Genomic DNA, 23,206 nt, shown 5'->3' on the forward strand with positions numbered 1-23,206 from the left:
ATTATGATTGATCGTTGATGAGTCTACTAAAGTATAAGACGCTTCTTAGATCTGCCTCGAAGTTTGCGTTGCGTACGGTGATTTCCAAGGTGTCACCCTTTCCTACCAACAGCTCCGTTACTATGTTTAATGCTTCGCTCACGGCTCGCTCCACTAAACGTCCCGACTTTATTACTATGATATCATTTGAATTGAAACAAAATTCAAAAAAAAAAAATAGTTAAGTTTATGATCTTAAATATGTTAAACTATTTGTGTGAATATAAAAATAAATAAATTTATGGCTAGTGTTGGGGTTTATTACCATCTCAATTTGGAGTCCTTCAACTGTAGCTAACTCATGAAAATTCAGCACTTAAAATTAGTTATTCCTCTAATTACTTCAAGTTCTTGCTTCTTGGCATTTCCTTCATAAAAATCAAGTAACAACAGGTTCTATTAATCCGTAGAAATTCATATTTACAAGTGAAAATTATGTTCTTTACTACTAATTCATAGAATAGTACGAAGTACGAAGCATGGAAAATTAATTATACAAGAATCAGTGGATAATCAAGAATGGATGAATAAATGCAAGTAACTTAATGAATTGAGTTTTACAAGCTGGACTTAATGAATAGAGCTCACTTTTCTTCTTTGTATCCTTCTTTTTGGTCAGTCCTAAAGACCAAATTGGATACCAAGAATCTCAAAAGTAATGCTAAAATGAAATGAGAAACATTCTTAAAGGCTAGGCTAAGAAAGAAAAAGAGAAGTGCTCACAAAAAGAGCTTCTGCTACTTTCCCGTTAGAATTTTTATCACAGCACTCATCATAGTAACAAATAAGATCAGTTCAGTCACCCTTTCGTGACTGTTTAGCTGATGGTTTCATTCCTTAGAGTGGGCGAGTACTGCGACCGGATGCGCGGCCACAGACAAGAGCATTCTTTGGAATTGGATACTCATCTCTCCATGAATTGGCTGGTGAATAAACACGAAGGTAGAATTGCTGGCCTAAGTACTGGCGAGCCCAGTTCTCTGATCTGATGTTCCACATTCCTACATTGTCCAATGGCATGTATAGGGCTGTCCACGACTTTGGATAGACCTATTGATCACCAAGTAAAGGAAAATTAATGTTAAAAACACCTAAAAAAAAACCTGACGAACTTTGAAAAATTTTAAGTTCAAAAGTTATGTTGGGAAATACCTGAATAGTACAACGCGAAATTCCATCTCTCAAGTTGTAGTTCAATCTGCTTGCAGGTGACCATTGCCCACCATCCATCCTGTTCATCATGGATTTAATATATATCGACAGTTTAAGGATTTTCACACTATCGCTGTATTATAACGTATTGAAGCAGGTTAACCATCTTATTTTTCAGGTTACTAATTCCACTTATTAGAGACAGTTATGTGTAGTTATCTTTTAGGTGAAGATGCCAGTCAATAAAAGTTAAACTCGAAAACATTACCCTCAAAACATTACTTCCAACACATTTCTTTACCTTTCTAGTTGAAGTGAAGAAACTTACCCAACGACAAAGAAAATATGTCCATCAATATGCCATGACTGCACAATATCTTCTGGATTCTCAAACACAACTTCGACGAAAGCTCTGAAATCAGCAGCCATGACAGAGGTCTGGAGGTAACCACCACCTCCAGTGGGGTTGTCTTGGATGCTGCCAAGGTTAAAGACCCCTGGAATCTTGAAATAGTCTGCAAGTTTGAGCGGTGTGTCTGCAGGAATGAATGACACACTGTTCACAGCATACCTCTGTTTCCCATTGATCATTGGAGCAGAATTTGCCAGTCTAATTGTGCGCGTGGTGTTAACCAACCCATAGTGATATGAACCTTGCGGATTAGGCCTTGGACCACTTGCTGTCAAATTTTGCCTGCACTCAAAAATGGCTTAAAATCGGTTAATCTAACAGGCAACAATAGAACAAGAATGCAGGCAGTTCTGATCTTCACTTCAGGAAAAAAAAAATCACAATGTACCTAACGGATCGAGCCTGATTGAGAGACCAATCAATCTCAATCGTTGGTCCCCCAGGGGGAGGACCAGAAACACTTCCAGCAGAATTGCTGTAGTGAAGAATTGATGTTGCTGTTAGCACTTGTGAAGTGAAGCGTGTTGAGGCAACAATGTAATAGTCCTGCCCTGGTTGGTCCATTGTGACCAATACAGAATAGGACTGGCCCAAATGGATATCAATGGACTCATAGGTATTCTGCAAGGTGTGAGTCCCTTCTACTTCTACCAAGACCATTTTGTGCCCCTGGATTCTGAAATTGATAGCTGTTGTGAGTCCAACATTGGAAATCCTGAATCTGTAAGTCCTTCCTGGAAAGAAAATTTATCGGAAGAATCCTTTGTTACAACAACATAAAAGCAAGAAATGTGAACTGTTAACTTAGCAAGAGTTGATGCAATAAATAGATTGATCACCTTGATCAACAGTGAAAGTTAAACTATTTGATCCGCGACCGTTGATTAGAAGGCCATCAGGAAATGGAAGATCACTTCCTCCATCTAAAATCGCCTTAAGATCCTGTGATATGTGCAATAAGATTCAGAGTCAGTTGATCAATCCATAAAATGTCTCAAGAATTGGTTTTCATAAGCTACTCACAGTGTGATTTTGCTTGAACCAGTCACCAACCAACATGGTGTATTCTCCAGCAGGTGGAGGAAAAGGAACAGGAATCAGCGGACGACTATCTATTTTAACGCCACCATAACCTCCAGCAGCTTTGTGCATAGCCAGTGAAGGGAAATAGAAGAAACTACCAATCTGGTCCTTGACTTGTAGGATATATGTGAAGTTTTGGCCTGGTGGGATCGGACAGTTTGTCCCATAAACTCCATCTTGCCATGAATTCCTCCTCTGTTGAATACCATCCCTGCCCAATAGTCAATTTTCGTATTTTTATTAACTATATATATATATATATGGTGGAACTTCTGATACTTATTAAGGTTTTACTCACTATCCAGGCAGATGACAAACATGAAAGACATAATGAGGCTTAACTACAAAGTGATAAACAATCTAATAGTTCAAAATTGCTTAGTCTTTACTAAACATTAGAGAATCTCAGCTAATGAATATATTATTCAAGACTTGTATCTTTATATGAAAGGAGTTTCAGATCTAGGTGTCCTTTTTTGAAAGTGAAAGCCAATTTCTTCATGATTAAGTAATACCTTATGCAGATAATTCAAAATTGGTGAAGACTACATTATAATATGATATAATAAGATCAACATATCTAATGTCACAGCTATATTAAACAGCAACTCAGACACCAGTATAGCACATTATTGACCTGGTTTTCTACATGTAACTTAAACAGATTCCAGGCTAAGGTTACCAAATCCACATAAAAAAGCAGTTCACTATTAAAATAAAAAGTAAAAATGGTCATTCAAATATTCATAGAAAGAGAAGTACTTACCAGGACATGAGAAAAGGTTCATCCAAATTGTTGAAAACACTGACAATCAAGTTGTCATTGGTCACACACTCAATTGGCGGTCCTGGGAATTGCCCATTTATCAATATCCCCTGAAATATACAAAAATTTCTACACATGAAAACAGCAACACAATGCACATATTTCAATTCCAAACCAATTCTTGATGATATGACAACCAAACAAAATCTTTGAGTCGAGGCCTATAGGAAACAGTCTCTCTGCCTACACAAGGTATGGGTGAGGTCTCCATACACATTACCCTGTTCAAACCCTACTTGTGGGATTTCACTCGATTTGTTGTTTTTTTTGTTGTTGTTGTTGTTGTTGTTATGACAACCAAACAAGAAAGGCCGGTGCACTAAGCTGCCACTATTGTAGGCAACTTTACCTGCATTTGTGCAAGAGGCTTTTTCCCCTGCCGGAATCCGCGCCAAAGAAAAAGGGGAAAAAGAGAGCAAATGAAAATACCTGTTGTTTGACACCAAGAGGATAGATATCACCATAAGTAATATTCCAAGTATAAAATCTATATGGGCTTTCTCCATTGGAGAAATCCAATAGGAAAAAGATTGGTACCACCATTAAACACCACCACAAGCTCCTCATTTTATCTTCAACTCTCTTTCTCTGTTTCTCTACCAGTACACTGGAGGAAGAGAAAGTTTTAGGATATACTACTAAAAAAAAGAGAATGCAAATGATATGACAGATCTAACAAAGCAAGTTACTGTCCACACTCCTAACTTTTTCTTTTTACAACTCTTATATATACTAGTAGTTCTTTTCCTTTTCTTTTTTTTTTCCTCCTTTGCTATATTCCCACTTTCTTTTTCTTACATTAAACTAATGTAAATGAAGAGATAAGTAGAAGATGCTGAAATGGCTTACAAAGATGTAGTTGAGCTGTCTCTGCTCTGCTTTTATATGTGTCTGAACAGAGAAGATGGTGGCCTGTTTTTTTGTAAGCAGAGCCGCCACCAATTTGCAAATAGATGCTCTAAACTGGGACTTGCTTTAATTTAAAGCTCTTAATATTTGGATCTGCTTCCTCTGTATTAATGTTTTTTCAGTCTTATTTTAATTTTTAAAGGTCTAGATTAAATAATCTGATATAAGTATTTTACCCATAATAAAGAGATATAGTTTAGAAAAGTAATCTCTAACTTTGGTAAAAATATGAATGACATTCCCCCAAAACAAATTAAAACTTTGTTTAAGGTTGCAAAATTATTAATAACTTAAGTCTCCAACTTTGGTAAAAAAAAATGATTGGGGTTCCTGTAAAATAAATAAGAAAAGCCTGTTTGAAATTCTAAGTCTCAATAAATATTTGTGTCAATCATTGATTTCAATTTTATTATGTTAAACTACTTAAAATGTTGATTAAACAACAATACAATATGACAGTTGAACACTCCAATTGTGTTCAGATACATCAAAAATCTGATTAAACAAATTTCTATATAAATAGTGATGTGGATTTCTAGGGCCTTTCCCCTTATGTTATCAATTACGTATTGTAATGACATTTTGTATTATCATTTTGCTAAAATACATCAAAATATTGTTTGTTACTTTATTCAAGTAAGAAAATTGCAAAACATACATAGTTGTCATTAACTTCTATTCGTTGAAGTTATTAGTGACAAATATTCAATTTAGAGCAAAAGTAATAAATAAAAGCCGTTCTACAAAGCACCTAACAAATTAATAACACAAAAGTCTCGGATGATTAAAAAGGCAAAATATAGACTTTATGAGTCCATTATACCTTTTTTCTTTAGTTGAGAAATAAGGATATTTTCATTAATGCTAAGGTTCCAAAATATTGCAATGCATAGTAGTGTCTTTCAAGATACATAAGTTTCCCAAACTAGCTTAACAAAAGAGGCTCTTCTTCGAGTCAATTATACCTTTAGTCCATGGTTAAGATGAGTTTTTTTCTTACCAAAGTTTGGATTTGTTTTTCCGAATCCATTCCTTTAATTATAGCTAGGAAGGTTACTTATTAAATAACTCTAATCTACATTTGAAAACTAACAAAGTGGTACTGATCCAAATAGGTACATGAAATCCATTTAGACAGGCTACCTCGTCTAGTTACTTTGAATTTGAATCCATGCGTCATGCAAGGTTTGTATTCTTTCAGGAAAAAAAAAGTAGTATGATAGTAAGAAAATAAAAACACTAAGAAAGAATAAATGAAAAAATGGACTAAGAAAGAAATAAATGAAAAAATGTACTATGTGATATTGTTACGCGACGTATGAACATTTGTTAGTTCTCGACGTCATTTGATGTAAAGACAAAACTATCTACCTCTTCGTAGTCGCAAATTTAATACAACGCCCCCTCCAAAAAAAAAAAAACCTCCCCACCAAATGAATATGGAAATTTAGGCAATACTGTTAAAATTGTTAATACTGTTAAGAATGAAGATCAAAAGGATTTGGTTTCCACCATTGAAGCGCTCTCTGAGCTTCAGAGAGAAGGTTCTAGACAAGAGAACAATTGGGAAAAATGAATCTGTATTATTTTCATTTCTACTAAGTATGCATATACACGTGTGTAAGAATAAGAAAAGTGTAATTACAAAACTGCCACTAACAACTATAAAACTAAATTAACTAACACAACTAACTACTATATCACTAACTATAAATATAGTCATTCTCAATAACCCCCCCCCCCCCAAGTTGGAAGTGAGGAATTCACTGCCAACTTGCTGAGAAGATCTGAGTGATTGATCCCTGTGAGTGCCTTTGTCAGGTTGTCAGCCAGTTGATCAGAGGTGGAGATGTGATGTAACTCAACTAGTCCCTCCTGTATCTTGTCCCGAACAAAGTGGCAATCCACTTCGATATGCTTTGTTCTCTCATGGAATACAAGGTTTCTTGCAATGTGCACAACTACTTGACTATCACAGAATACAGTTATGGGATTGGTACACATAACTGTCAATTCTTCTAGCAACCTTTTCACCCATACTAACTCACCAACAACCTTCATGACAGACCTATATTCTGCTTCTGTGGAAGACAGTGAAACAGTAGTTTGCTTCTTTGACTTCCAACTGATAGGGTCGTCTCCAAGTAGCACAATATATCCACTCACACACTTTCTTGAGTCAGGGCAAGCAGCCCAGTCTGAGTCACAGTATGCACTAACAGTATAGTTAGGACCATTGGACAGAAAAATTCTCAAAGTAATATCTTTCTTCAAGTATCTAAGTACATGTATAGCAGCCTTTAGATGAGGTTCCCTTGATACCTGCATGAACTGGCTTAAATGTTGGACACTATAGGCTATGTCCAATCTAGTATTTGTCAGAAAGTTTAGTTTCCCAACTAGTTTCTTGTAATACCCTGGATCTGGCAATAAGGCTCCATCTTCATTTCTTAATTTGATGGTAGGATCAAGTGGAGAATTGACAGAAGAGTATGTTAAATAGTCATATTCCTTTAATAGATCCATGGTGAATTTTCTCTGGCAAACTAATACTCCATCTCCCTTGTACCGCATCTCTAACCCCAAAAAGTAATGTAACTTCCCAAGATCCTTTATCTTGAATTGATGATGCAGGAAAGCCTTCAAGTCTCTAATTTCCTCTAAATGGTTCTAGTGATGATCACATCATCCACATATACAGTTACAAAGGCTGTTGAGGTCCCTTGTTTCTTGTAAAATAAGGAGTAATCACTAGCTGAATGCTTGAAACCCCTGGAATGCAATGACTCTGTCAATTTATCATAATACCATTGTCTACTAGCCTGTTTTTAACCATACAATGATTTCCTAAGTCTATGATAAGTTATGGTATTTTGAGTTTTGATGATTTTCCAAATAGTCTTGAGGAACCAGTTGTGATCAGTTCCTTAGGTTTGGTTCTTAGGAGGGATATGGCTGATTCGTAGGGGGAACAATGTGGAGATCCGGTTCTCAGGAGGAATATCAATTCTAAGTTTGTCATCATCAAAAAGGGGGAAATTGATAGGTTACAAGTACTTTAGGCATAAGTACTTTACTTTATGTTTTGATAATCTAACAAATTTACCATCCAAAACTAGATAAGGAACCTGTTACACATTTACAAGACCTGGAGATCACAAAGTTCCAGGTTGGGATCCAGCGTAGGATATAACTCAACTCTTCAAAGTGGAAGGAACAGCTGAGGGAACAAGTCCCTATCAGTTCTTGAGGAGACCATATGAAGTCAACTCTCTAGCTGGAAAGTTGCTGCCTGCACACACTACTGTACAGGAACAGTGCAGTAGTCAACTTTCTGTGGAAGACTTTTTACCTACCTTGCTTACATCATTGTAAGTTATGTCACACATGTATAAATATAATCAAGGAAGGTAAAACAACTTACTTCATGAGAGAACAAGACAAGGATGATGTAATAAAGTGCCTTTTAGTTTGCCCTTAGCAAGCTACAGCTGTGTTGTTGTACTACTATCAGACGGTACAGTGCAGCAATCTACCAGACGGTACAGTGCAGCAGTTTTTACAGTTGTAGAGTTGACTGTACAATGATGAGGGAACCTGAACCCTATCTGGTCCCTCTGCTGTTTCCTTATCTGATTTCATTGAGAATTGAACCAGACATCTTACTAGTTATTCAGAATGCAAGGGAATTTAATTGTATTAGATTCCTTATCTTGTTCTCCTATGAAATAAGTTGTTTTACCTTCATTGATTGTATTTATACATGTGCGACATAACTTACAATGATGTAAGCAAGGTAGGTAAAAAGTCTTCCATAGAAAGTTGATTGTTGCACTGTTCCTGTACAGTAGCGTGTGCAGGAAGCAACTTTCCAATTGGAGAGTTGACTTCATACAGTCTCCTCAAGAACTGATAGAGACTTGTTCCCTCATATGTTCCTTCCACTTTGAAGAGTTGAGTTATATCACACGCTGAATCTGAACCTAGAACTTTGTGATCTCAAGGTTTTGTAAATGTGTAACAGGTTCCTTTTCTGGTTCTGGATGGTAAGTTTGTTAGATCATAAAAAAATAAAGTAAAACACTTATACCCAAAGTACTTGTAACCTATCAACTTCCCCCTTTTGATGATGACAAACATATAATTGATATTTCCCCTGAGAATCGAATCTCCACATTGTTCCCCCTACAAATCAGCCATATCCCTCCTAAGAACCAAACCTAAGGAACTGATCACAACTGGTTCCTCAAGACTATTTGGCAAATCATCAAAACTCAAAATACCATAACTTATCAATTTCCCCCTTTTTGATGATGACAAACCCAAAATTAATATAAAACTTGAGAACCAGATTCCTTCCATGTTTCCCTGCGGATCAGACCTATAATCAATATATTATCAGCAACATTCCCCTGCGAAGCAGAGCTATCTTTCATGCACAACACAACATATCAATTCAATTATGCTCCTCCCCATGTTGACACCTATATAACTTCCCTCTTTTGGCATCATCGAAAAGAATAACAGAAGAAGCGCAACCAAAAAGAAGTTCAGCAACATTAACTCATGCCACTTGGGCAACACAACATAAACAATAACAAAAACAACAAGTGAATGTCATTGCACAAAATAGAGTGATTGTCCATAGTAGAGTAATTATAATAAAAGAACAGTAGTTTCAATAATACATGATATGACAATTTAAAAAATTAAAGTACCAATGTCATCAAATATAAGAATCAAAAGAAGATAAAAATTCAAGGGAATTTGGAAGGAGTGAAAGACATGAATCACTGGGCAAGAGGAAAAGTAAGGGGCTAAGGCATTGATGAGCTTGTCCATTTGTTCATTTATTCTCCTTTGATCAATGACCATCTGCTCTCTCAGTTCCTCCACCTGTTTCCTCAATCTTTCATTCTCACCCTTCAACTTAGCATTTTATTCTGCCGAGCGTCTACGAGGACCTGGTGCTCAACCTATCTGAGTAGGTTGAACCATCAATCAGATCACCAAGAATCTCCCCAAGCTTCTTCTCATCAAGAACAAACTTAGTCTCATGCACATATAGCATCAGAGTGTCACATAAAACATAGAAATTTTTACTTCTTCTTCATAAATGTTGGGATTTGGAGCAACAAAGAGGTGATTCTATTTTTGAAACTCAACAATATCAAGAAGTTCCTCCATTTTTCAGCAATATCAGAGTCAAGACTCTACCTAATAGCACTTTTTGAGACTTCAGAGTCTTCTAGCTCTCTAAACCTGATAACTCAACCTTTTGCTTCTATAAGGAACCGGGTTCCTCACTGTGATGACCCAAAAGGTCATCACTTATTTTAGAAATAAATTCTATGATCAGAGGCTTTAAAACCTCTTTTTGTCTCACCTCTATTTGCATGCGCAGTCTAGGCAAGTATCCGGAAAGCCATTATGTGAAAATCTGAGAAAAATGATAAATTTTGCTTTTAAAATAAATTTAAGTTGACTTCGGTCAATATTTTAGGTAAACTGACCCGTACCCGTAATTCGACAGTCTCGGAGGGTCCGTAGGAAAATATGGGACTTGGGCGAATGCCCAAAATTGAATTCCGAGGTTCCAAGCCCGAGAAATGAATTTCTTGAAGAAAAATATTTAACTGAAATTATAAGAGTTTTCAGAAATTTAAATATGTTTGAATTTGATAGTATCGGGCTCGTATTTTAGTTCCGGAGCCCGATACAGGTCTTATATAGGATTTAAGTTGAGCCTGTAAAATTTTGTAAGAAACGAACTTGATATGACGTGAATCGGACCATCGGTTGATAAAAATGGAGCTTAAGAGTTCATGATATTTTTCTTTGATTTTGATACTAAATTCATAGTTATTGGTATTATTTTGATGATTTGATCGCACGAGCAAGTCCATATGATGTTTTTGGACTTGCGTACATGCTTGGTTTGGAGCCCTGAGGGCTCGGATGAGTTTTGAATAGGCCGCGGAGTGAAATTAGACTTAGGAAGTTTCAGATTTTCAGTTGGTATGTGTTGCAGGCTCTGATCTCGCAATTGCGAGGCCAGGTGTCGCAATTGAGAGCCTGTCAGGCTTGGGAATTGCGAGGGGCACTTCGCAATTGCGAAGTAAGCCCTGGCCAGACTTGCTCGCAATTGCAAGCATTTCTTCGCAAATGCGAATAACCCGGAAATCCCCAGTTGTCGCAAATGCGAGTTCGCAATTGCGATCATCTGATCACAAATGCGATGTTAGCAGGTCCTAAAGGGGTTCGCAATTACGAATCCTGGTCGCAATTGCGACATCTGTAACCTGCTAAATCATAACTTAGCCGAAAATTTCTCATTTTTCAAACCCTCTCAAACCTAAAACACCTTTGGGCGATTTTTCAAAGACAAGTACTCTTCCAAATCGATTGTAAGTCATTTTTAACTCATTTTCATTAATCTTTAACATCTTTTCACGTGATTTCAACTCAAAATCAAGGGTTTTCATGGGGGAAATTGGGTGGTTTGGGTAGAACTTAGGTTTTTCAAATTTTGGGGATTTGGACCTCGATTTGAGGTTTGATTTCAAAACAAATTATATATTTTGGTTCGTGGGTGAATGGATAATCGGGTTTTGGTTCGAACCTTGGGTTTTGACCCTACGGGTCCGGGGTCGATTTTTGACTTTTTGGGGAAATCATTGGAAAACTTATCTTCATGCATTAGAATTGATTCATTTAGCATTTATTAATATAATTAAGTAACTTGTGGCTAGAAACAAGCGAATTGGTGGTGGAAACAAGAGGTGAAGTGGTAGTTGAGACTTGAATTGTGTTCGTGGCATCGAGGTAAGTGTTTGGTCTAACATTAGCTTGAGGGATTAGGAGTCGTGTCTTTTTTTCCTGTGTGTTAATTGTTGAGTATGATGTATAGACATGGTGATGAGTATCTATACGTGCGTGTCAAGTATGCCCGTGAGTCTTATACTATGATTAATGTGACTCTGATTTGTATTGTTCATGTTTTATATGATGATTTCTTTTGTTGAACAAGGCTTGTGGAAGTATTATTGGTAATTGAACATTGAAGAGCATTGACTCAAGTTGTAAAATAACGTGTGAAAGTATTATTGGCAATTGAACATTTTAGAGCATTGGCTCAAGTTGTGAATTGAGTGGTGAAATAAATGTGGAAAAGAGAAGAGGTTTATGATATTGTCTCCCTTGCCGGGATGTTGTTACTTTTGATGTTATCTCCCTTGTCGGGCTGTTATTGTTTTGACATTATTTCCCTTGTCGGGATATGGTTGGTATATTATTGTTCCCTTGCCAGGATTTTATTGTGATTTTATTGATTCCCTTGCCCTTATTGCTTTGTGATTGTTGTTTGGGTAAGAAAGAGTGTTAAAGCATGAAGGGTGATGTCATGCATGATATTTGTGAGAGAGTGTTAATTAAGGAAGGGTGATGTCATGCTGATATTGTGAGGTTAAAGCACGAAGGGTGATATCGTGCCGCACGATGTACCATTTTGTGCCATGATATGAGTGATAATACATGAAGGATCATTCTGTGCCATGATTATGTGAGGTAAAAGCACGAAGGGTGATGCCGTGCCGATTTTAGTGATTTTCTGTTGAGGACGAGAGTAAAAGCACGAAGGGTGATGCCGTGCACTTGTCTTTTATTTCTGATTCTTGTTGATAATTGAACTTTGGTGTTCCTTATATTTATTTGTTGTTCATCTGTTATTACTTGATGTTCCCCGCAGCATGCTTCCCCCTCCTATCCTTAACTGTACATTTCTGCCTTTATTTTCCGTTGTATATGATTTAACTGCACAGGTTTATTTGGTAGTTTGGTCCTAGCCTCGTCACTACTTCGCCGAGGTTAGGCTAGGCACTTACCAGCACATGGGGTCGGTTGTGCTGATACTACACTCTGCATTGTGTACAAATCTCGGTGCAACAGCTTTTGGACCACAGTGAGGGTGTTGTCTTTAGTCCATTCAGGCATCCGCATGCCTTGGCGTCTCCTTCTATCGTTCTATATTATTTCTTCTATGTATTTCTAAAACAGCTTGTATTTATCTTTCGGACCCTTATTTGTAGTACTCTTACACAGTCTGTGAAATTGTGATACCAGATCTGGGTAGCTTTTTAGTTTAAGGATTTGTATTGGTAATATTTAAATTGTTTCTTCTCTTCCGCTTATTTAATTATGTTGTTCATATAATGTTAGTTCACAACTGTTAAAGGATTAAAATGGAAAAAGGTGAATAATTGTAATGGTTGGATTGCCTAACTTTCAGTAGTAGGCGCCATCACAACTCCCGAGGGTGGGAAATTCGGGTCGTGACACTCACTTACACTATCATTTCTATCCTTGAGCAGCCATGTCTACCTTTTTTCCAATCTGTTTACCCTTATCATTTGTTGCATCTTTCTCAGTCAACTTTCTTTTCTCCAATTTTTTTTACTTCATTCTCTCTTTCACAATTATAAAAGTAGGTCACACCACTTCATCATCAATCAACCTATTTTTCATTAATCCTTTTACTGGATCGGAAGTTCGTTTAAACACAAAACTCGACGAGAAAAAGATCATCATTAAAATTGACCTTATGAGAAGGACTTGAGGGATCAAGTCCCTCATTCAGTCCTCATATTTACCAATTTTTCCATCCTTCAAGACTTCCACAAATCTAGCAATAACTTTAGCCTCACGCTTTAGAATATTAGATCTACCATGTTCCCTTTCAGTTAAACTTTCATCAAAATCTACCAAAGACTTCTTGGGGTTTTGATTTTGATGGAGTTAGGATTTTGGAAAGTGAGAGAGTTGGGTTCACTTCTGGCATATTTGGAAAGAATGATTCTTTTAAAACAAGGTTGATTTTGGTTTTGAAGAAAAGAATAGGTTTTAGTTGGGTGTAAGATAAAGAAGTGCCTTTTTGGGGCAACAGGTCAGTTCAGAAAAGGTTTAACATTTTGGACTTCAAAAGTTAGGGGGAGAGGCAGGAGAAAGGCAGAAATAAATTAATGACATGACACTTCATCAGCTTAAAAAGGCATATAAGTATTGGAGAGACTACTAACCTGAGTCACAGGAACTAGGTTCGTTGACGGTTTTTGAAAATTTTGAGCAAAGACTCCTAGAAGTGCAATATCACTCTTACTTGTTTTTGTCCTGAAACTGCCATATGTGTATACCTATAACAGTATAGATTTGAGTTAGATGTCGCCGAAAAACACTTTTTAGCATTGTACCTTTCCTTCTTAACATAGCCAATCATCGAGGGACCATGTCCTTAGTTGAGCTTGATCAACCCCAACTCCAAACGATTTCTTTCAAAATGTTCCCTACTCAACGCCTAGGTGAAGATGTCTGCTACCTGGTCCTCCGTCTTCCAGAACTTTATACAAATCAGAACCTTTTTAACATTATCCCTCAAAGAGTGATGTCGCACATTAATGTGCTTTGTCCTCTTGTGTTTGTCACACCTCCTTTTTCCGCCCCCGCAAGGGGGTGAAGGAGTTTTTCCAATTAGAGGACAATCGAAACGGGATTTGTTTATTTATTTCAGAGTCGCCACTTGGGAGATTTAGGGTGTCCCAAGTCACCAATTTAATCCCGAATCTAGAAAAAGAATGACTCTGTTTAACAGTCCGCGAACCAGAAATCCGGATAAGGAATTCTGTTAACCCGGGAGAAGGTGTTAGGCATTCCCGAATTCCGTGGTTCTAGCACGGTCGCTCAACTGTTGCATTTAGCTATTATCTGATTTTTTACATGAATAACCTATGTGTTGATTCTACTTTTTACTGCTTTTACATATACATATTTATTCGAGAGAGTGAACGTCGTTTAAAGTATGTTTTCGGATTGTGCCGCATCAGATGAACCCGCAGTCTTAGGCACACTCTATTCAACGTTTTAGGATTTGGATTCGGGCCGCATAAAATGCCCACCCATATTTAGGAATGTAATTTACTAAAGTCGCGCCTAAAGATTCTAGCGCGTTATTATCTTTTGGGAGGGCCGTGAAATTCGCTAAACGGCCCTTCCCGACTTCTAAAAAAATTTCTTAAACCTTTACTGAGGATCCTGCAATTTTTTTTTTTATTATTATTATTATTATTATTTTATTTGACGAAGCTCGTCTCATTTATTTATTTATTTATTTTTTAAAAGGAAAGTAACTATATTTCTATTTTTATTTGTCTCTAAATAAAGAAAAATCCTGGTTAGTTACATGCTAAAAAACCGTAACTTATTTAATTAACAGATTACAACAGATGCTGACGAAAATTATACTTGAACTTGTAAAAATGGAAAATTGTTTCGCGCCTTATTCCATGAGCTAATATTACTAAAAATGGAATTGTGTATAAAAAACGTACAAGATTGACTAACGTTACTACAATTAGCCATTTTTAACTGTGGTGAGGTTAACTAAATGATCAAAGCTATAGACTAATTCATTAACCCTAATGGATTCGCAATTTAACTATACTTTATTGAAACTACTCTACATTAGTGTAAGTATACTTAATTATTAATACATAAAATTATCGACTACGACCTTTATTTATTTATTTATTTATTTACTTTTATTATTATTATTGGAGCTATAATGTTGACACTACCCAACCACCTTATTTTTACATTTTTATCAAGTCCACAATCTATCTATGTGAGATTATTTGTAACATGAATTAATGCCAATACTGATGAGAGTATAATCACTTAAGAGGACTAATGGAAATTAGTTTTAACCATCTAAACGAAATACTAATTGGGTTTTGACTAAGTACTCTATCTCATTTATGGACTACTTGAATATATGCATGGAAACAAACAACTAACTAGAGATATGCTACTTATCATGATTTACCCCATTAATCTAATAAAATTGAAAGGTTCATGTTATATCAGCGCATGACCATTTATACGATTCCTTCTCTTTTCAATCCAATTATACAAAAATAAATAAAAATAAAACAGTTCATAAAAAAAAACTAAATAGACCAGATTGTCTACTATCTACTTTATTGAAGCGGTTGGATTTTATTGCTGCATTTCAACTTCAAAGCTTTATCACTACAAGATTCGAATGTGTACCTGGAATTCGAATTACAAATAGAGAAAAGAGGTCAGGAGCAACAATGTACAGCAGTAGCACAACAACAGAATCCCACAACAAATAACAGCAACAAAACAGCAATAACCAATGTAACAATGGTCAGAACCAAACTGATAACCCCGGAAAGCCTGACTAAAATCAGTAGTACTAAACGCAATCCACAGAGGCAGTAACAAAGTTCTGATTTCAGCAGTAAAGAAAAAGGACCTCACTTTCAGTTTTTAGCTCTCAAAAGACTGATTTTTTTTTAGTTCTGAAAAATTAGCCTATCTCTCACTTTTAAGTTCTGAAAATTTCTCTTCTGTAATTTTTTCCAGTCCCCTTCTCTATATCAACTCCCCTTATTTATAGGCTAGAACTAAACATTATTTATTCAAAGCTTTTCACTTTCAACCTGTATATTCCATCCCATGTGCATCTATACACTTTTATCATTAATCTCATGCTTACTTTCTGATTTTCCACCCTTAAAGACACCAGACAGGGTGTATTCTGCACTACTAATTCCCTTTTCATTAAACAATTCATTAATTTAATTATACACTGAATATTAACTGGCAGACTACTAACACTAAACTTTTTAAATCTTTTAACACCAAAAAAAATACCCCTGAGAATCCCCTATTATTATTGCCTTTCCCTCACTCTTAGTAATCTGTATTTAAACCTCTCTGATTTACAACTACACCAAATCACTACACAGCTACAACCAATCCTTAAGTCAAATTCACACAAAATGATTCAAGCATCAAAACATACCAACGAAGTGATTCATGCTGTATTCGTCCAAACAAAGCAGTCATAAACTAACTATTCGACGAAGTTGTTCAAATCGAATGTAGCTTATAACTCAAACAAACAGAAGAAAAACCTTGACCAAATAAAAGTTCTTGAAGAAGAAGGAGGACTAATGAACAAGACAAGATTTACAAAAAATAACACTTTAAACAAAGATTCAATAATCCGAAAAATAGAATGAACAAAACAAGATTATGAACAACACTTAAAACCAAAAACCATAACAGAAAATAAATCAAATGAACTAAATAATCTTGAAAGAAAAATCTGAAACTTGAACGAACCCAAGTCGAACTCGGATTGTTTGTGGGCGTTTGAAAAGGGATGAAGCAAAAGCTGGTCGATGGGGCAGTGGGGTTTGGTGGTGACGTGAAACAGTGGTCGATGGGGCAGTAGGTTTGGTGGTGAGGAGCAGCAGCGGTCGATGGGGCAGTAGGGTTTGGTGGTGAGGAGTAGCAGCGGATGGTGGTGCGCGACGGGGAGGCTGGTTATGGTCGTTTTTACGAGAAAGAGGAGGAGGCCATGGGCTATGGCGTGAGGGTTTTCTTCAGTTTTCTTCTTCTTCAAAATGAAGAAGAAGATGAACAGTAGCTTTTTCTTCTTTTTTTCTCTTAATTTTTCTTCGTTTTTTTCCTTTTTTTTCCGCACCTTCTTTCATGAAGAAGAAGAAGAAGACCACCAGACGTGTATCCCTCTTCCTTTTTTCTAATTTTCTCCTCTCTCTTTCTCTTTTAAAAACTTTTTGCTTTTACAAAATTTTTCTCTACTTTTCACGTGCCCTCCTCTTCTTTTTCCAAAAAATTTTTGCTTTTAAAATTTTCAATCCCTTTCTTTTCTCACCCGTTCTGTCCTCTTCTCTCTTTCCCAAAATTTTTGCTTTTTTTTTTTAATTCTTTCACTCCCCTCCTCCCTTTACGTTCTGTCTCTTTCCTTTCCAAATTTTCAGCTTTTTAAAAATTCCTTTCACCCCCTTCACGTGTTGTCCCTTTCTCTTCTTTTTTTTTTAAAAAAAAAAATTTCAGCCTCCTTTCCTTTTTAAAAATCCCCTCCCCATGCCATGCTTTGTCCGTGTATCAAAGGACATGGACCCCACGTGTGTAGGGGTCCAAGACATGTGTCCCCCATGCGCGGTGAGGTTCCCCGTGTATGGTGTTTCGTCCATGTTCCCCACGCGTGTCCCCCACGTGTGGTGGGCTCGGATTATTATGGGCTGAGTCCGAAAATTAGGCCTAAAAACGGGTAGTTTGAACCCAAATATTATTCTTTTGCCCGAACCCGAGAATAAAACACGATGTTATTCAATTAATCCTATGCAAGCAAAATAACTACAAAAATAAGACTAACTTTTAAAACAAAACTTATTTCTTTCTCTTTTTTTTTAGTATTTTTTCAAGATTAAAATAGCTACAAAGCATAAATAAAACTATTTTTGTCATTTTCGTTTTTATATAAAGATAAAATATAAAGTACTATTTTTTGTATTTTTTCAAGATTAAAATGACTACAAAACATTAATAAAACTACATTTTTTATAATTTTCGAAATTATATAAAGTATAAAAAATAAGGTACTATTTTTTTGTATTTTTTCAAGTTTATGAGAAATACATAAGCTAAAATTTACATATATATTTTTTGTAATTTTTCTTTCGCGACGAAATAAGGTAAAATAGTCAAAATAGTTATATTAGACTCAATTCAAATATTAACGTTTTGTAGCCCTCTTTTTTTTTTTTTTGATAAAACTAAAATTCTAAATTGAGCTACACACTAAATTAACTCCAAAATACTAATTAAACTCCTAACAAAAATTACCATACACAATTAAACACCAATTAAAACAAAATTGCATAATTTGACATTAAATGCTAACCATGCAAAATATTCCTATTTTTGTGACTTTCATTTTTTTATAAACAAACTTAATTAAATACTAAATAAAAATGTGATATATTTTATATTTTTATTAATTAAAACAAATAAACACGCACTCATAAAAATACAAATAATTATACAAAAATACAGCAACAATAACAAAAATTGCACACAAAGGAAAATTGTTTTATTTTGATTTTTTTTTTAGAGTAATTCTTTCATAGGGTAAAAATCATGTGCTTACAGTGTTGTACCGGGTTCAAGCTGTAAATACACCAAAGTCTTTAAGATGTTGCTTGATCTGTACTAGTTGAGCCCAACAAGAAGAAGCAACCACGTATTCAGCTTCAGTAGTAGGAAGAGCCACACAGTTTATTTTTTTGTACCCCATGAGATCAAGCATGACCCCAGAAAATGTGTCGTTCTAGATGTGCTATTTCTATCCACCAGATATTCAACATAATCAGCATTAGTATATCCAACCAATTCAATATTATCTCCCGAGGGATAGTAGAGAACCAGGTCTTACATCCCTTTGAGATATCTTAGGATTAACTTGGCGGCTTTCAGATGAGATTCCTTTGAATTGGATTGAAACCCGGCACACTGACCCACACTAAAAACAATATCTGGTCTGCTACAGAAGTGACCCTATGATACCTCTATACATGGTCTGATTTATAGGGGAACCAAGTTCATCCATTCTAGATAAGTAGCTGTGGCGATGGGAGTGTCAATGATTTTTGATGTCTCCATGTCAAATTTTTTCAGCAGCTTCTTGATGTACTTTTGTTGTCTTATCATTATCCCCTTGGGAGTTTGCTTCACTTGTAAATCTAAGAAGAAATTCAGTTCCCCATTGTACTCATTTCTAACTCACTTCCCATGAGTTTTGCAAATTCTTCACATTGAGAGTCAACTGTTGCTCCAAAGATGATGCCTTCAAAATAGATCTGCACAATGAGTAGGTTACTTCCTCGTTTCTTCAGAAAAAGAGTATTGTCAATTTTCCCTTTTGTAAAGCCATTTTTTAGAAGGAATTTTGACAACCTTTCACACCAAGCATGGGGAGCCTGACTCCTATAACAGTTCTGTCAGTAGGTCATGGAACCAGGTTCCACACACTGTTCCTCTCAAGTTGACGGAGCTCTTCTTTCATAGTTGTAATCTAGTCAGCCTCTTTCAATGCTTCCTTGATATTCTTAGGCTCTATTTGAGAGAGAAAGACTGAGAAGGCAAGTGAGTTTCTTGTCTTTGATCTGGTTTGAATTCCTCAGCAGTTGGAGTTCCATGTACATCATCCACAACTCTGTTTTCTGCTTTAGATGTTGTGATTGAGGGACCAGATTCCTCTATGTCGGCTGGAGTTTCATCTTCAGTTCTGAGGAACAAGGTCCATGTAAATCTGGAGTAGTCATCCATAATGACAAAAATATGTACCTCTTTTCTCCTCTACTTGGCATCCTCATAGGTCCACATAGATCCATATGGAGGAGATCAAGTGGCCTTGAGATGCTAACTTCCTTTTTGGGCTTGAAAGCGAATCTGACTTGCTTTCCTTTTACACATGCATCACACACCCTATGATCCTTGAAGCTTGACTTGAGCAGACCACGAACCAGGTCCTTCTTGACTAATTTGTTCAGCAGCATGAAACTTACATGACCCAGCCTTCTGTGCCATAGCTCAGCATTATCATTAACAACACTCAGATAGCTAAGATCTCCTTATCACAGATTTGGGAAATACCCAGCAAGCTATACTTCAACCCCTTCACGAAGTATGCACTTTCAATAGAGTGGGAAAGAGACTTCCCGATCCTTCCAACTCTCATAATGTATCCTTTCTTGCTATTTTCAAAAGTATACACTCTCTACTTGCAGGTCCTTCAGTGAAAGGAAATCATTTGTACTTCCAGTCATGAGCTTCGAGCAGTCGCTATCCATGTACCACTATTGACTGCTCTCTTTCATTGTTTCCTGCACAAGGAAATCAAGGGTTAGACTTAGGAACCCAAACAAGTTCGAGTCCCTTGTAATGAGGAAAGGGGTAAATAAGGGCTCTTTTGGTCCAAGCAGGCATTCTACATTTTTTATGTGAAGGACCGGGTTCCCTAACAGCAGTAACTTTTTCAGCAAAAACTTTGTTTTTCTATTGAGATTGAAATCTGGCCTTACAATTTTCTTTAAAGTGCCCAGTGTTACCACAGTGAGTGCAAAGCCAATTATCAGGTACAGTAACTTACTTGCTATGAGGGTTGTAGGGAGTCTTTTCCCTTTGGAACCCGATCCCCTACCTGTTTCCCCCATTTGCAACTTTCTTTCCTTTTTGAGAATTTTCAGGCCTGCTCTCCATTTTAAGTTCTCTAATTATTTCCTTCAAGTCCAATACCACCACTAGTAGGTCATCTCTCTCATGCTAAATGCTAGCAGCTCTCTCTGTTAAGACTGTTTTTTCCCTACTTACACTTCAATGGTCTCTTTTAGGTCTACATTTACAATTTTTTCATCTAAGGCATCCTTATCTTTCTTCAGGTTCTTAATCGTTTCCTTTAAATCAACTACAACGACTACTAGGTCATCTCTGGTCTGTTCTGCTTCTCCTAACTCCACAGTTAAAGAATCTTTATCATTTATAAGACTGTGATAAGCATCAATTAAAACATTAGCCAAAAATACCAGTTTTTTTTTAGAATAAAACTTCAAATTTCTTTGTATGTCCAAAAAGTTTACATCTCATCATCATCTTCTTCTTCATCCTCATCAGATTTTGCCATCAGTGCAAATATGAAATCATATTTTGTAGCTTTGCTTTCAACGGCCACCATGGAGGTGTCTTCCTTTTCATTATCACCCTCAGATTCACTAGAGGAATCTCCCCAGACAGCCAGAGCTTGTTTTACAATATTATCAGCGACATCTCTTCTCTTGAACTTTCTGTCGGGGACCAGGTTCCTCTTACCCACCTTGTCAGCATTGTGTTTGTAATGGACTTGCTTGTGGAGAGGACAATCTGTGATAAAATGTCCTGGTTTTCTGCACTTGTGACAACAATCGTATCCTTTAGTGTTTCTGCTAGAGCTACCCTTCTTGGGAATGCCTCCATTTCTACTAACCATTTTCTGAAATCTTGGTGGCCTGTAGGTTGATCGACCTTCCTCAAAGTCTGGTAAAGCATCCATGTAGATCATTTCTAGGTGTTAACCTTTTAGAAAGAACCTGCTCTAATATCAATTGATAGAAACTAAGCGTCCACCAGACTGTATAGAGAACTAGATTCTCTATCAGTTCCCACTGTAAGCAATAGACTATAAAACCAAATAGTATAGGGAATCAGGTTCTCTAATTGTTCTCACAGTAACTCGAAAATAACGAATACAGAGGATTTTTACGTGGAAAAATCTCAACTCAAGGGGACAATTACCACCACCTACACTTGTAGGCTTTCAACTTCACGTAACTTGTAAACACACTATTACAAGCCACTTTGTAATGACTCTATTACAAAGAATTCAACTCAACTAACTTGTGATACACTTACCACAAGCCACTTTGTCACTCACTAGTTACAAAGACTTAAACTCAACTAACTTGTGATACACTTACCACAAACCACTTTGTCACTCAACTAACTTGTGATGCACTTACCACAAGTCACTTTGTCACTCACTATTACAAAGACTTCAACTTATGACTAACTCTAGTCACAATACAAACTCAGAAAGTTTATGATTTTACAAAGGGGTTCCTACACAATGCTTCTAACTAAGCTAAGTAGGAGTTACAAATAAATAACAAAAAACAAAGACTCAACAAACCTAAGGACTTAAGATATCTTCAATCTTTGGATCTGGTCCTTGAGGTTGCAACAGCTTTGTTCTTGAGAGAGGTTGTAGGTAGCACTTGAGAGAATATTTTCTTTTGATTTTGCAAGTGTTGAAGATATGAAATCCCTTGCCTCATGTTGATAATATGTGTGTGTGATGTCATCAAGGATGATGCAATAAAGTGCCCTTTAGTTTGGCCTTAGCAAGCTACAATTGTTCTGTTGTACTGCTGCCAGACAGTATAGTGCAGCAGTCTGCCAGACGGTATAGTGCAGCAGTTTTTACAACTGTAGAGTTAACTGTACAATGACGAGGGAAATTGATCTCTATCTGGTCCCTCTGTTGTTTCCTTATCTGATTTCATTGAGAATTAAACCAGACATCTGACTAGTTTTTCGGAATGCAAGGTAACTTAATTGTATCAGATTCCTTATCTTGTTCTCTCATGAAGTAAGTTGTTTTACCTTCCTTGATTGTATTTATATATGTGTGACATAACTTACAATGATGTAAGCAAGGTAGGTAAAAAGCCTTCCACAGAAAGTTGACTGCTGCACTGTTCCTGTACAGTAGCGTGTGCAGGTAACAACTTTCCAATTGGAGAGTTGACTTCATACAGTCTCCTCAGGAACTGATAGGGACCTGTTCCCTCATCTGTTCCTTCCACTATGAAGAGTTGAGTTATATCTCACGCTGGATCCCAACCTGGAACTTTGTGATCTCAAGGTCTTGTAAATGTGTAACAGGTTCCTTATCTGGTTCTGGATGGTAAGTTTGTTAGATCATCAAAACATAAAGAAAAGTACTTATGCCCAAAGTACTTGTAACCTATCAGTCTACAAACCAGATTTCCATTGGGCACTATCAGTCCTTTTGGAACTTTCATATACACTTCTTCATGTAAGTCCCCATGAAGAAATGCATTGTTTCTATATAGTTGATAAAGGTCCCATCCTCTCTTTACTGCAATGTTGATCAATGTTCTGACTGTGGTCATCTTTACCACTAGTGAAAATATCTCTGTATAGTCAATTCCTGCTTCTTGTGTATATCCCTTCACCACCAGTCTTGCTTTAAATCTCTCCACACTTCCATCAACTTTGTGTTTGATCTTGTATACGCACTTACAACCTATAGCTTTCATCCATGCATGCAATTCAACTAG

The 23,206-nt window shown here is 36.5% G+C and overlaps 1 protein-coding gene across 3 annotated transcripts; it reads right to left on the minus strand.

The window, feature by feature from the left end:
• Positions 1–549: 549 nt before the first annotated feature.
• On the minus strand, positions 550–4,452 carry LOC104241218 (L-ascorbate oxidase homolog). Of its 3 annotated transcripts, XM_009796138.2 has the most exons (9): positions 4,362–4,452; positions 3,942–4,119; positions 3,453–3,562; positions 2,627–2,897; positions 2,443–2,545; positions 1,992–2,337; positions 1,520–1,885; positions 1,192–1,270; positions 735–1,089 (listed from the first exon to the last, which is right to left on the minus strand). In XM_009796138.2, the coding sequence occupies exons 2-9, from the start codon at positions 4,077–4,079 to the stop codon at positions 877–879; spliced, it is 1,626 nt and encodes a 541-aa protein (XP_009794440.1). In that variant the 5' UTR covers positions 4,080–4,119; positions 4,362–4,452; the 3' UTR covers positions 735–876. The 3 variants fall into 3 exon arrangements, with proteins under 3 accessions (XP_070007130.1, XP_009794440.1, XP_009794441.1); XM_070151029.1 differs by lacking the exon at positions 4,362–4,452 and having other exon boundaries at positions 550–1,089; positions 3,942–4,213; XM_009796139.2 differs by lacking the exons at positions 3,942–4,119; positions 4,362–4,452 and adding an exon at positions 3,862–3,938.
• Between the last annotated feature and the right edge of the window lie 18,754 nt (positions 4,453–23,206).

The sequence above is a fragment of the Nicotiana sylvestris genome, chromosome 7 (assembly GCF_000393655.2).
Source record: "Nicotiana sylvestris chromosome 7, ASM39365v2, whole genome shotgun sequence".
Lineage (NCBI taxonomy): Eukaryota > Viridiplantae > Streptophyta > Magnoliopsida > Solanales > Solanaceae > Nicotiana > Nicotiana sylvestris.